The 15,330-nt window shown below is 44.1% G+C and overlaps 1 protein-coding gene across 4 annotated transcripts in view; it reads right to left on the reverse strand.

The window, feature by feature from the left end:
* Positions 1-15,330, reverse strand: part of VPS13D (vacuolar protein sorting 13 homolog D) — a 257,963-nt gene that overhangs the window by 170,617 nt on the left and 72,016 nt on the right. For all 4 annotated transcript variants that reach the window (XM_039223152.1, XM_039223151.1, XM_039223154.1 and 1 more), the window contains exons 27-33: positions 14,117-14,327; positions 11,842-12,013; positions 11,559-11,671; positions 8,782-8,994; positions 5,137-5,402; positions 3,610-3,743; positions 800-955 (exon numbers count right to left, since the gene is read on the reverse strand). In XM_039223152.1, coding sequence (XP_039079083.1) covers positions 800-955; positions 3,610-3,743; positions 5,137-5,402; positions 8,782-8,994; positions 11,559-11,671; positions 11,842-12,013; positions 14,117-14,327 — 1,265 coding nt within the window. The remainder of the gene's footprint in view (positions 1-799; positions 956-3,609; positions 3,744-5,136; positions 5,403-8,781; positions 8,995-11,558; positions 11,672-11,841; positions 12,014-14,116; positions 14,328-15,330) is intronic.

The raw sequence follows: 15,330 nt of genomic DNA on the forward strand, positions 1-15,330 counted from the left end.
TGGAAAAGACGTTAAGTTTTTAAAGTTGCATTTGCTTTTATGCCCACACCTCTTACAGGCATAGTTCCTAATTCAAGTTATAGAAGTTCCACAGACACTACATTAATTTTCCAGTTCGAAGACTGGAAAAATCTTGAAATTAAGCACCAAGAGCCATGAGGTAAGACATCTCTGCTGTGAGGTCAAATGTTCACAAAACTGCACCAAATAAAAAATATTAAGCTAGGAAAATTACTACAGCAATGATTCGCTTACAAGTATATTATCAAAGCAGAGAATCAGAGAATGGCTGTAGGTGGGGGGACAGATTGCCTATTAGCAAAGTTCTGTTAGTCCATCTTGCTTTGATCTATTTTTTTAACATTTCTGAAATGAGCTGACCACTCAAACGATCTCCTTTATCTTCAAATGTAACTTTACATGAGTCAAGTTCCACACTCATATTTCTCAAAATTCAGTCTTCCTCAGAGAATGGCAATATAGCTCCCACTGGTAAAAGCAATAAGGATGCCAGCACCAGGCCACTTTAAAACCAGGATGCTGTGGCCTCCCAGATCGCGAGGTTGAGCCCTGTGTCAGGCTCTGCACTGGCAGTGAGGAGCCTGCTTGGAATTCTCTCTCTCCTCCCTCTCTGCCCCTCCCTATTTCTCTTTCTCTCTCTCTCTCTCTCAAAATAAATAAACATTAAAAAAAAAAAACAACAGCAGGATGCGACTGCATGGCTCAGTTGGTTAAGTGTCTAACTCCTGACTTCAGCTGAGGTCACGATCTCACGGTTCACAGATTTTTTTCTCCTTACCTCCAAGATCGGTGGAAAATCTTCACTATTAAATGCATCCATCAATCCTGAAGTGTTCTGATAAGAAGAATTCCCCACCAGCTCCACCTGAATTTGAACTGGATCAACAATTGAAAGAGCTGTATCATGTTCATTCCCTAGTCGGCATGAAAACACCTAGGGAATGGAATGCAGCACAGTAGGAATTAATGTCTGATTTAGAAGAGTTTAACCGTCAGCAGAAAACAACAATAAAAAAAGAAAACACTTTCCTGGTATCAATCAGCCCTGTGTTATCAAAAGACCCATACAGCTGCTGAAATAAAAACTGTCAAGAGTGAACTGGGGATTCTCACCCACTGCTAGAGCACATGCCCATATAAAAGGCAATTTACTGATACAAGGCAAAAGGCTCAAAAATCTCACATCCTTTGATCCAATAATTCTACTTCCTTCTAGGAACTAGCCTATGGAAATAATGCAAAATACATTAAAAAAAATCACTGAACCATTATTTAATAGTTAATAAAAAATTAAGAGCAACCTAGATCATATCATATCTACTCAACAGAATATTTTCCAATCATCTGACAGTAATGAATGGGCGCTTGAGTGGCTCAGTCAGTTGAACTTTCGACTCTTGATTTAGCCTCAGGTCACCATCCCAGGGCTGTGGAATTGAACCCTGCATTGGGCTCTGCGCTGGGCGTGGTGCCTGCTTGCAATTCTCTCTCTCCCTCTGCCTCTCTTTCCTACTCGCATTTTCTCTCTCTCTCAAAAATAAAATTAAAATAATAATAATAAAAGTGACAAAAAGACCATGGCCGGGGCGCCTAGGTGGCTCAGTCAATTAAGCATCCAACTCTTGGGTTCGGCTCAGGTCATGATCTTACAGTTTGTGAGTTTAAGAACCCTTTTGTTGACCTCTGTGCTGATGGTGCAGAGTCCACTTGGGATTTTCTCTCTCTCTCTCTCCCTCTCAAAACAAATAAACTTAAAAAAAAACAAAAGACCACATGGAAAGAAGGAAGATAATTAAAACATGATATGTGAACAAGCAGCCTAATCAAAATAATATTACACCATGACTTTAAAGAAAGAAACACATCAAAATGTCAACAGAGACTCTGTACATAAGGACAGGTAATTTTTCTCTCCCTTCTCCCAAATCTTAGGTAATACCATTGTTATTTCATAATTGAAAATAAATACATTAATTATTGAAGCTGGTGGTGCATATATAGGGGTTCATTATATTAATCTGTTTACTTGTATATGTCTGAAATGTTCTATAATAAAACGTTTAACAATAAATATATTTACGGGGAGAGAGAAGGGAGAGAGGACTCCCATTCTAGGACCAAATTATTTTTGTGCTTTAACAACAGTACAGAAGAAAGCATTCACGTTGGTCTCCCTTGCTTTTCCCCCTTTCTGGAGGGTGGGAGGCACTGTCTAGTGCTATTGGAAAACATATGACACCAAGCTCCTTTGTTGTATTCAAAATAAGCTCATTTGGCTTCCTTTAAAAATTCTCCCCCAATGATATACCAAAGGGGTCTTAAAATTCAGGTCCAATTGTGCTGCCTCGGGAAAAAGATTGAAAGGAATTTCTAGGAATCTCAAATATTATGCCATAGAGTTCTTCTAAGACTTTGGAGCAAAAAAAAGTTTCATTTTCCTCTTTTCTTCAGGGGCTTCGGCTACACAAAACCCAACTGCACCTGACAGCTCATTAATCAATCACCAACATTTTCCATTCAGAGCTGGCACTGGAGTGGCTTGGAAAGCAGATGAACTACAATTTCATGATCAACGCACATCACATCTCATGGAAAGAATTTACATGAGAGAAACAAGTGATCAAGAAGTGAACTCTCTACCGGTTTTATTCAGCTACATCTGATGCAGGAAAAAAAATTACCATATGCTGCTGATGGTGACAATAAGTTTTGTTCATTCAACTCTGCAATACCACTATAAAGAATAGGGCATGAAAAGTTCAATCATAAAGTGAAAGGAAACGATGAGAAACCCAGACTAAATATTCTCATACTGTAACAAGAGGAATGTTAGCTGAAATCAGTGAATTAAGAATACTTAATAGAAATAATAATCTGCCTCATTTCTCCATCTGTTTCCACAACCCCTGGCTTTAAGACAGAGAGAGCAGTTTATGCTTAATATTGCATAATGTGATTTGCAGGCTGCAAAGGCCACTTTAGTCCAAAGTATCTCCTTCATGAGATTAAATCAGAGCCTGAAGCAGCACTGCTGCAGATTCACTCCGTAAGGTTATGCATGACTCTTTCGAGAGGGCCTTTTGCAGATTAGATATTCCTAAAAGGATAACACATAAAATCCTTAACGCCTTTTATAAAGGAGTTTCCATGACCACAGAGCCCTAGGCCTTCAAGGGGGGAAACAACTCGATGTGGGGGGAAACAACTCGATGTGGGGGGAAGGGGACATGGGGGAAACGAGCCCCCCCGTCATTTGCCAAGGACTAGACGGCTAGACGGAGGGGGCACAGCAGGGCCTGACAGGGTAACGGGGACGAGCAGAGTCGCCCTTAACTTCCTGAGGAAGGGGGGGTGGTCAGAAAAAGAGGTCAAGGGGCTCAGCACACTTACAGCCCAATGCTGGAGGACTGGATTCCACACGTTAGAATAACCTGGTAGATTTAAGGACAAAACAAAGAAGACGGCCAGAGTCCACCAACTCAATCAATCATTTCCCCTAATGAAAGCTGAGGAGGTAAAATTCTCTTCCAGAGGCTTTTCTCCTAAGCCAAACCATTGAGTGTTTTGATCGACGTGCAGACTTCTTACCTCGATGCCAAACAAACTCCCTGAAAAGGGGCGATCGACAAATCGGGGCTTATAGGTGAGCACGGTGGTGCCTTTCAGAATAATGGCGTTGGTATCGAAGCAGGACACATCTTCAACCACCACAAACTCCGTGCCTGGAGAGGACAGCATCATCAACTGAGCTGAAGCTGGGAAGCTGGGAAACACTAGGCTGTTGCAAACTAGCAACACATTTACACCTGGGGCGGGGGGGGGGGGGGGGGGCGGGTGTGTCTGCAAGCTAGAAAGATTTATTCCCCAGGACGTTTGTCAACCTTCCACTTCACTGCCATCCCGAACCAAGTTTCTGTATCTGGCCAGGCCCAGCTGCACCAACAGAGCACTGCACGGGCAGAAAGGACTGCAAGGCAGTTCCTCTTCTCTCTCTGGAATATATTTTTAAGCTGAGTCTCCTGGGAGGCCAGATCAGATACTCAGAAGCCCAGGAAATCACCCCTTCTCCAAGCAGGGACCAGTTTTAAAATCCCAGGAAGGAGATTCACATGCTAACATTGGTCAGCCAGTGTAAGGCATGACATCATCCACAGAGCTGTTGGAGCTATTTACAAAGAACATACACAAATTTAAAGTAGATTTTTCCAAAATTACTAAAAGCAGACAATTTTCTACTCATTTGTACATGGCAAATTTACTTTTCATTTTCATCAAAAACCTACATAGATGGAGCTTTTGAAACCCAATCCATTTATAGTGCACTACACTGGCCGGCTTCTTCCAACCATCAAGCAGTAGCCGGGGTCAGACACCGACACGAGTTAAATACACACAGGTACACCCGAAGAGTTCACTAGTTAACAAAAACCACAGTCAATCTGTATGTAAGGGAATAAGTTCTTTTTGTAAAGAAAGTAACGATCCCCTCACTTATTTACCTTTTAAACTGAGATTTTTCACATCCCCAATTTGCCTGCACTCAAGAAGGCACATCTGCTGGGGCACTAAAGAGCAAACAGAAAACTGAAGCCAGACTTAACACCAGGGGGAAAGGCCGCTGCCCAGGCGGCACTTCCACTGGGCACGGGCGATGGGCAAGCAGAGCAGAGGGCCCAGAAACCCTGCAACCCTGCGTGAGGGCCAGCAGTTCACACCTGAAAACGGAGGTCAACCACATTAACACTTGTTGGTCTGTATGAAAATGTACAAGTGCTGGGGGCGCCTGGGTGACTCAGTGGGTGAAGTGTCCCACTTCAGCTCAGGTCATGATCTCACGGTCCATGAGTTCAAGCACCGCGTGGGGCTCTGTGCTGATAGCTGGGAGCCTGGAGCCTACTTCGGATCCTGTGTTTCCCTCTCTCTCTGCCCCTCCCCTGCTTTCACTGTCTCTCTCTCTCTCTCAAAAATATTTAAAAAAAAAAAGCGTTAAGAAAAAAGAAAATATGTTAAGTGCTCACGTCAAATATGGAAACAACAGAAATATCATCCTCTAAGACACATCCTCTAACATTCAGACTAAGAATCAGTGAGTGACTCATACCTACGTAGGCTCACCTGTTACATTGACCTTGACCTCCAGATGCCTTTCAGTGGACACAGGAAGGGAAGACCGCTTGGTAACTACTCCACTTTTCACAGTTTTGGGGACTACAGCAGATTCACTGCTAGAGTTACGGTGGCGAGAAGGAGTAACATTAGTCTGTTTCTTAATATCGCTGGGAGTGTGGAGAAAATCATGGACTAAGAGCAGCCAGTCAAATATGAGAAAGACGCGGAGGTTGTTGAGGACCACTGTAAAACAGGACGAATCCTTCGTAGATCTGCAAGGAAAAAGACCCCCTAAATAAATAAATAAAACAGGAAAGGAAATAAAACAAGAAATAAATAACTTACAAGTGTATTACTCAGCTTGGGAACTTATTTTTCCAGTATTTTTTACATTGACCGCTCTGAGTACAATAAACTCTGAACACGGATTTAATAAAATATTCAGTGTGTGTTTTCAAAAGCTAATCATATTTTTATGCCATAAGAAACCAGGATAGCATGATTCAGCAGTTCTCAACCAGGGGTGGCTTTGTCCCCCAGGAGACTTTTGGCAATGTCTGGAGACATCCATGATTGTCACAACGCGCGGTTGGGGGGTGGAGGGAGGTTTGCAATCGGCATCTCATCGGCAGAGGCCAGGACTGCCGCTAAACATCCCACAACGCGCAGGACAGCCCCACAACAAGGAAGTATCCGACCTAAAGTGTCAACAGTGCTGAGGCTGAGGAATCCTGGCACAGGAGAAAGAGCAGAGGCTTAAATCCGGTCACTTAGAAACTGTGTCACCTTGAATGAGCCACCTACCTTCTCTGAGCCTGCTTCCTGACTTACAAAATGAGAAATATCAACGCTGTAAAAGACAAAGCACCAGATAAAACACATAACCAGTGTTCGGTAAATGTCAGCTGCCTGTCTACAGGCTATTTCAAGAAGATCACGAAGGCACGCTTTCTTTGATGTCTCGGATCACTTCTTTACAAACACCAAATTTACATCCTATCTTTCAGCCTGAGGCAGAGGACAAGAAAGATGACATTTATATGTGGGTATAACCCCGAGCACCTTGGAAGTGGAGTTCGGGGTAGGGAGGATAGAATACTGTCTCAGTAGCCCGTTACCCCCAGTTCTCTGTTTGAGGTGAAAACCCAAGGAGGACCCCAGGCCTGGTTGCAAAGCACGGTGTGGCCAAACCAGAATATGAGTAGGCAGAGATGGGGAAGACAGAAGGAAAGTGGGCTAGGGACACCTTCTTATGCTTTTCAGGGGTGAACTTTGCTCTGTGAGCCCCAAAGCAAGTGGGGCTCGAGCCACTACACGTGCCTGGTTCCCTGCCTTTAAAGGGGGCTCCTCTTCAGGAAAAGCAGGCTGGCTTCTCTAGTCTCTGGGTTCTCCCAGCCCTGGCTCACTGCCTCCAGAAAAAGGGCGCAGTGATGCATCACTCCCTCATACAGACACAGCAATTTTCACAGAAATACTTCACTTTTGTCATAGAGAAAAAATGTTGCCCTCAGTGAAATTTTTCCATCCCATTCTGAACACAGATCGTCAGAGCTATGCACTAACTGGAAAAGTCAAAGTATGTCTGATCCCTTTTCTGGAAAATACTCCAAGCTTTTAAACACTGTGAAGTGATTTATATTTGACACACAAAATCCCCACAGAAGAGTGATTCTTCTCGAGACACAGAAACCGTTCAAAAGCTCCAATCCAGAGAGCAAGAGAACCCCCTCACTCACAATGGTATTTCTGTTCACAGGCTCCAAGGTAAGACTTTACTGTGTGACCAAGAAATTATACACCTTCGGTATAGAAACAGAGTAAGATTTCAAGCCTCCTGGTGTATTAAAAACATGATCGCTGAGACAAGGAGCTGACAGATTGGGCAGCTAGATCAATAATAATAGAAAACCCAAGAAGAAACTGTTTCCGCAGAAGAACCAAATATACAGAAGCCTCCTGCTCAAATGAACATCTTCAAACCAAAGAACCGCACACCACAGCCAGGTTAGCCTCTGACACTGCGCGCAGTTAGCTCAGTCACTAGACACACAAGCGGCCATGCCTGAGGACTGTCAGAAGGGACATGGGTGTGAAATCAGAGGCCCCGGTGTGAGTCCTGACAGCTTCTCTCCCTCACTGTGACCTGAGAGAGGTGCTCAACGCTCTCCTAGCTTCTACTGCTGCCTCTGTAAAATGGGGCAGAAGTCACCCGCTTCGCAGACTTGTCAGAAGAATTTAAGCAAAGGCAGGGAGAGTGCCTGCTTGTGGAAAGGCTCAGTAAGGCACAAGGAGCACTCCTATTTCTAAACATCCAAAAAGTTCATGCAAAGGTTTGACTGTCTCTTTGCTCAACTTTCTAAAGGCACATGGAGCGTGACCATGACCTCTCCCTAAAAGAAAGCTCACCCTGGGAATTTACTGCACATTGAAATGTCAGGCACATTAAAACATGAATACAAACATTGATGACGTGTTTGCGCGTGCGTGCGTGCGTGTGTGTGTTTGAGTTCCCCAATCTTTTACTTACTGGTTTCTATTTACAACATATCTGATAATATCAAGCATTAATAGAATAAAACTGACACTGCTTCCAAAGGTCTCCTTTTGGATTTGCACTGGATGATTTTAATTCTTTTTTGAGAGAGAGAGAGCACAAGGTGAGAGGCCGAGAGAGAGGGATACAGATCCAAAGCAGGTCGCAGACTCTGAGCTGTCAGCACAGTGTCTGACGTGGGGCTCAAACTCATGAACTGTGAGATTATGACCTGAGCCAAAGTCAGACGCTTAACTGACTGAGCCACCCAGGTGTCCCTCTACATTGGACAATTTAGACCAAACCTAATTTTTCAGTTTTCAGGTCTGTCATCAGTCATAAAATCTTACAGTAGTAGATCATAAAACAACATGGGCTACATCAGTAATAATAATACGAGCTGCCATCCGTGCCAAGCAGCATACCAGGCTTGTCTTTAGTTACTGCCTCCGCCCTGTGAGGTGGATACGGTCATCCTTTTCTATGTTACAGAAAATGGCAGCTCAAAGTGGTTGAACTTGTCCAAGGACACACAGGTAGAAGATAGTAGATCAAGGTTTTAAGCCCAGGGCTGTACAATTCCAAAACAATCGTTCATTCTACACACACCACTGCCTCGCATAATACCAGGAAGAAAAATATAATCTAGTTCAAAGAGGCTAAAGCCCTTTTAAATGGAGAAATGAGTTAGCAAGACTCACATAGACAAATTAATAACGCAAGTCAAAACCACCTATCTTTCTATAATGTCTATAGACCAGAGTCTTTTCACACCCTTAACCAAGCATAATTTCTTCTTTCTTCAATTCACTTTATACATTAAAACAGTCTACAGCTTACATGGATGTTGATTTGAAGACTCTGGTTTAATTCTAAACTTTTTCTTTTTTTTTTTTTTAAGGCAACAGAGACATCTTTTGGCCAATAAGTGAAACTGCAAGGTTATAGGATGAGTAAGTTAATACACTGTGAGCTGTACTGGGGGGCCATTATCTATCTATCTTGTCAGTGATTCCTCAGTCTTCGGATGCTCTAAAGCTGACACAGGTCTTGGCCCCCTGGCCACAAAAGGGAATTTCTCGATAAAGAAAGGCAGAGTCAGGGTCTGGATCCACTACCTGAAATGCAGTTCGATCTGAATGGATCCCTGGGCAGTGCTGCTGTTCCTGGAGGGCTGAAAAATACAGCTGAATACATTTGTCATGCCAGGACTGGCCTTCTGCCCAGCAAAGCGGGTGTCAAAAGCCATCATGGAATGGGAAACCAAGTTGACAGACTTGGTTTGGTTGGAAAAGCTTTCATAGAGCAGTTTACATTTCTTGAAGTCAAATCTAAAAGAGAAAAAGCAGACAAGACGTTAAACTCTTCCAGTTTACAAAATTATGTAAGTTCAAGACAACGGAAAAAAATCATAAGCATACCAGAGTTCAGTGAAGGGGAGGACCTTTCACTGATTTTGTTAACAGACTCCTCAAAACAGAGGAGGTGTCACTGTGCCCTCTTACTTTCCATTTCCAGGAAGATGACCTTGTCCACAGGAACTCTGTGAGGAAGAACACACCCTAGTATACTCTGGGCACACTAACATTCTTATTTCTCACCCTAAGTCTGAGAAGGCTGTATATGTGTACCAATCCCCAAAGGGCGTCAAGGGTACCTTGAGATCATCCCCTGTCAACTCCTACCCTGCCTGCAGGATTCTCTCTCCAGAGTCTGCCGAATCTTTATATAACTACTAGAGCATCCTGGAATAACCAGAGCAAATAATACTCCTCACACAGAGAAATAATGCAACCGGTCCACCAAGAGGAAATGTGTTTGCGACTCCTTTTTTTTTTTTTCCTTTTCAGTCACAGAGAAAGCTATAATATGCAATCCCTAATTTATTCATGACATTCTGTACAGAATTACTTCATTGTGTAAGAAACTAAGGACGTAGCCAGCCATCAGAAAAGAATTGCTGGGGTGCCTGGGTGGCTCAGTCGGTTAAGCTTCTGACTTCGGCTCAGGTCATGATCTCAGTTTCTGGGTTCGAGCCCTGCATCGAGCTCTGTGCTGACAGCTCAGAGCCTGGAGCCTGCTTCGGATTCTGTATCTCCCTCTCTCTCTGACCCTCCTCCGCTCATGCTTTCTCTCTCTCTCTCTCTCTCTCAGAAATAAATAAAAAACATTTTAAAAAATTAAAAAAAAGAAAAAAGAAAAGAATTGCTAGCTCACAAGACAATCTGGGACCTAAGCTTCATTATACCTTGTTTCATTCAACTGAGTTAGATACAGGCCAGGCCAGATTCTCCAGGGAAAGACAAAGGGGGGAAAAAAAAAAAAAGAGTGTTTCAGTAGGGAAATTCCTAGCCTTGAAGTCCTGTTTTCAAATCCTGAACCACTTTTCCGGCCATACAATCTTATACTAGATAAAAATTCTGTCTGGGAAATAGAAGTAATGTCTGCCCAACTTCACATGGTTGCCAAGAGATCAAAATGAAGTTTATCAAGTGTGAAAACACAAGGCAGTCTTCAAGGCTCTACAGCCATGACGGTGAGCTCTTGGTCTACCCCGGCCCTGCAAGAGACACACTAGGTGAGCTGCTGGGCAAAGCGCGGCCTCCAGAGGCAGCCAAGCACTCTTCGGCTTTGCGGCGCTTCCAGGAGGAAAGACGGGCCCGGTGCTGTCAACTTCTCAAAAGAGGCTGAAATCCAAATTCTGTACGTGAAGTCCTCCAATTCTGAAATGCTGTGCGGCAGTCATCGGTGCTGCTCACCACAGTGCTGGGTCTCCCCTACGGCAGACACAACTTCTGGGTCCTCCGCACTTTGTGGGGCCATGTTCTAACCCAGAGGGTCGGCAGCTCAAGACCACTCCGTGCTCTTGTTTTTCTCGCTGGCACAGCAAGATGCTGGCTGCTCTGTCGGCCACAGTGGCTGCAGGAGCAGAGCAGCAGGGAGACCACAAAGGACACACAGTGTCAGGAGAAAAACGACTTCACTTTTCTAAGTCACTGGTGTGTCTACATTTCTGTCATCTACTTTTACACCCCCCCCCCCACGGTAGTTTTTATTTATTATTATTTTTTAAGCTATTGATAACATACCATGCAGCAAGATCATATTAGGAATATACTATTATAAGACAACTTTTTCCATTGAAGCCTTACACCTTACTATTCCCTAGGCTATTTGGGATGTTCCCCATCCCCCACCCCTCCTTCCACCTCAACTACAACTGTGTTGGCCCTTCTGTCTCGCCCAGGATATATACAAATAACAGCACTGTGTTAAAGGCATATTCTACAAATGTCATGAGTGACGTGACATTACTGAGCTTTCCAGAACGGTGGTTCTACAGTTAAATATTTTTAAAACACAGTAGATTCTGGAAGGAGGGTAGAAGGGAGGTACAGGCTTCCAGTTATGCAATGAAGAAGTCACAGGGGTCGAAAGTACAGCACAGGGAGTATAGTCATGGTACTGTATAATAATGTCGTATTGGTGACAGACGGTGGCTTCACCTGAGGGGAGCACAGCATAACCTAGAGAGAAGTTGAATCTCTATATTGTATTACCTGAAACTAAGGGAACATAGGACATTTTTAAACACTGCTGACATTAAAGCAAAACAAAACAAAATCAGTAGAGTCTCAGGAAACCAAAGTGTTGCATTATTACTGAAGCTCTTTCAAACTTACCAGTTTCAGTATCAGGTGTGGACCTGTCTTTACTAATAAGGCAAATACATTTAAACTTTTAAAAAGCACCGTGCAGACCAACCAGAAAGCACCGTGCAGACCACCTCCGTGGCAACCTCTGCTCTGTGCTAAAGCAAAATACGTGTATTGTTTGTAGCACTGTTACTATAATGTTAGTCACGAGTAGTAGAATGGTACCGTTAAAGCCATACCTGGCTAAGGACCCAGCACTTTCTTTTCCTTTTGGATCCTTCAGCTCCAGACTTACATTCACCATATCGATGAGGAAACACATGCACGTGTACACTTCTCCACTGAGAATAGTCTGCAAAAGGAAAACACCGATCTGAAAAGGGGGCTAATATGTTAAGACAGTAATTTGCTTCTTGCTCCATCTTCTCTCCGCAGGTGAGCTGGAGGGATCCACACACAAGGTGGCCATCAGCTGAGGCTGCAAAAGTTAAGGGTTAATGGAAGGAGCAAGGTCTCACTCACGTGAATTCTTGGGTCTTGTAAATCGTAAGGCCGCATAAATTCCTCTATGGGCTCTCCGAGGTTGTTCTCCAATAAACCACGGATCAGCTTATATTTGTACAAATCCAGGGAGCAGTGGACTGAGGAGAGATTGCCGTGGATGGATATGTCTGGCACAGTATGACTTATTTCTCTAAGAAAAGAAAAAAGGTCACTTTGGCAAACAAATCACTAACTTGACATGAACAAAGCTCACCTCCAAATATAAGAGCTAAAATGTACCCCCCTCCATTATCAAGCAGTTCATTTCTAACCTCCAATAATAAAAGTTTCACGTGATTTCAAATGAAGCAAGTTAGCACAACTGAGTGTCATGGTTGGCTACAAAAAGCCCCTCTTCTCCCAAAATGTGCATGTAAAAAGTCCCCAAATCTACCATGAGTTAGCTAAGTACTCTATGAATATGGAAAAATCGTATGAGGCTCAGAAAGAGCTTCAACATTACAGTTGGGAAGGTAATAAAGAAATGGCAAGCTCTCTCTCTCTTTTTTTTTTTTTAGAAACGGCAAGCTCTTTAATTAACTCTTCAGATTTCATGATAACTAAAGGCATAACCCAGGGTTTCACACTGAGCCCAGATGGGACATCAGGATAAAATCTGGACCTGATTTTACTTGTCTCTGCTGAGATGGGCAGGAGTAAGGTTGCAATGCCTGCGTCAGGCACTAGTACAGCTCATCCCAACACCGGACAGCTTTTCCCCTGCCTTCCCCCAGCTGCCCATGGTGGGTGCGGTGGGCACCATGGACCCTGCACACTACATCATGTTCTGAGTACACAGAGGACCAGGATTTAAAGTAGAAGAAGAAAATAAAAAATTACTTTGTCTGCAGAGAACAACCTATATGTGTTAAAGACCAGTGATGCAATCCACAAAGAAAAGTTGGAAAGGCTCCCAGTGTCCCCCTGTGCTGCTGTTTCTCTGCAGTGCAGGCAGCTGATAGGGTATCTTGCATCGAGTGATCGCCTTCTATAGGTACTAACAGTACAACCCTCTGCACATAAACGCTGATGGAAGTGGGTAAAGTTTACACAATCCGACTAACAAAGCAAATTTTTTGGAAAGCATCACTCGAAAAGCAAACGAGGTGTTCGATTTCTAGATAAGGAAGCTCCTCGTAAGACTGCTAAGCCAGTGAAACCAAAGAGAGCCCCTGCCAACCATAACTGAGCGCCAGCCAGGGAGCACTTGAATAACAAATACGAATGAAATGTAAAAATCCCAGAGAGAGCAGCTGACCTGTATCATTAATCCAGAGAGAAACAAAAAAAGTGACATTAAATGACTCACCCAAACCCGAGAACCGTGAAGGGAGCGGCCAAAGAGGAATTAAAGTAACAAGACTGCTCTTCGAAATGCTACAAACGAGAACCTCTTTCATCACTTTACAGCCTCATCTTTGCCTGTGGTTGAAACACAAGCATTGCTGCTTTCTCCAAAACCAATGTCCCAGACGGACACGCATCACGCACTGTACGCGGCCGCCCCAGGCCATGCACGTGGCCCGGGTCCCCACAAGGGAACCTGGTTCACAGACACCTGAGAGCCAGGCTCTGGAGGTTTCAGGTGGGGTGTGAGAACATTTATTTCCAAGGTGTTTCCCCAACGTTCCCACGGAAGTAACGGCAACTGAAGCAATGCTCTGAACTGCAGACCTGAGCATCCTTTGTTTGAAGCCAATTAAAAGGTAGATTAAGAGTCAGTGCATAGCCTTTCTGGAGTCCTTTCAGATTGCTTACTGGAGTGAGCCGGGCAGAACTGCATCTCCACTGTTATTCTGATTAAAGGGAGCTCCAGGGCAGGTCCAGAATCTACTATGCTTGGAACATATAATCCAGATGTCACCTCTTCCAAAATACCTTCCCTGACATCACTACGTCCCTATGTCCACCAAAATCCACACTACACCCGTGCCCTTTCACCTTTGTTTCCTTCCAAGGCCCCGGGGCAATCCTATAACACAATTTATAGCACCAAATCAAACTCTAAATTACAGTCACCTATTTGCCTTCCTCTATCCCTGTAACAGAATGCAGGCCCCATAAAGACAGAAGGTTTTTCCTCCCATTAGAGTAGCCTTCATGTCTAGTACATAGCAGTGACTCAGTGAACATCTGTTACATCGAAGAAATAAGTAAATACATATTCTCTTCCGGACTTACCTTCACACAGCTGACTTTCAAGTTATTAAGATTCTACCTATGATAGACAGTTACTCAGATGCAAACCACTCACTTGTCCAAATTCCTTTCCACCTGCAGTTTCAGCCTACAAGGCTCAGTTAGGAGACTCCCTCCCGTCTGCCGCACAAAATAGGAAGGGAAGATCAGATCTCCACTGCTGTCCTCTGAGGCCTTAGAATACTCTCGTGGACGTCTCTCTGCGGCAAAGATGTCCATGTCTTGCAGATCCACGACAATGCAATCCAGCAGGCAGATGTGGTCTTCTACGTGGACCCAAGAAAAGAGACAGAATGAAGAAAATAGGACCCCAAAGGACCGGCCCTGAACAAAAACTAAAAAGCTAAAGGAAGTTCGTTCTGTCTTCAGAAAATATTCAGAACTGCTGGCTTCAAAAAACTGAGTGTCCGGGGATGCCTGGGCAACTCAGTCGGTTAAGTGTCCAACTTTGGCTCAGGTCATGATCTCGTGGTTTGTGGGTTCGAGCCCCGCATCAGGTTCTGTGCTGACAGTTCTGAGCCTGGAGCCTGTTTCAGATTCTGTGTCTCCCTCTCTCTCCACCCCACCCCCACTTGCGCTCTCTCTAGGTCTCAAAAAATAAATAAAGATTTAAAAAAAATTAAAAAAAAAAACACTGAGCATCCAGAGGTCTCCACTCTGGCCCCAAGACCTCCCCTACGTGATCCCCTGTGTGCTGGACACTTCCTGTCTGCTCCTCCCTCTCCTCATCACATACCCACCGTGGCACATCCCTTCAGTGTCCCTCTACTGTCCGGAGACACTAGCTGAGCCCGAAGGGTTTATGACTGAAATGACTGGACAGCCATCCTTCCCACGGATATCCTACAGGGGTCTCATGCAGAGCAGTGTTACCCAAAGGCTTACAAAATTTTCCAGCACCAAAATTCTCTTCTCAGACAAGTAGGTAACCATTTCCACTACCACTGATCTAATCCAAATCACTGTCATTCTCGCCTGGCCCACCAGTAACTCCCCTCCAGTATACCTACACCATTCCCTTCTGGCCCTCAAAAAACCACTCTGCCCACAAAATACCTGAGTAATCCTTAAAAAAATAAACGAGACCATAACATTCTGTTCTTTCTACGCTTTAATGACCACGTTTAATCTAAAGTTGTTTCTGCAAAACCTCTCCTAAATCCCTATAAACCCTGCATAAGCCCACTGCCTACTTTTCCAACCTCATCTCAAGCCACTCTCCACCCTGCTGCTGAAGCCTCAGGCCCACTGGCCTTGTCCCCCCTAAGC

This window comes from Hyaena hyaena, unplaced genomic scaffold (genome assembly GCF_003009895.1).
Source record: "Hyaena hyaena isolate Hyena2069 unplaced genomic scaffold, ASM300989v1 scaffold_1283, whole genome shotgun sequence".
In the NCBI taxonomy this organism is placed as follows: domain Eukaryota; kingdom Metazoa; phylum Chordata; class Mammalia; order Carnivora; family Hyaenidae; genus Hyaena; species Hyaena hyaena.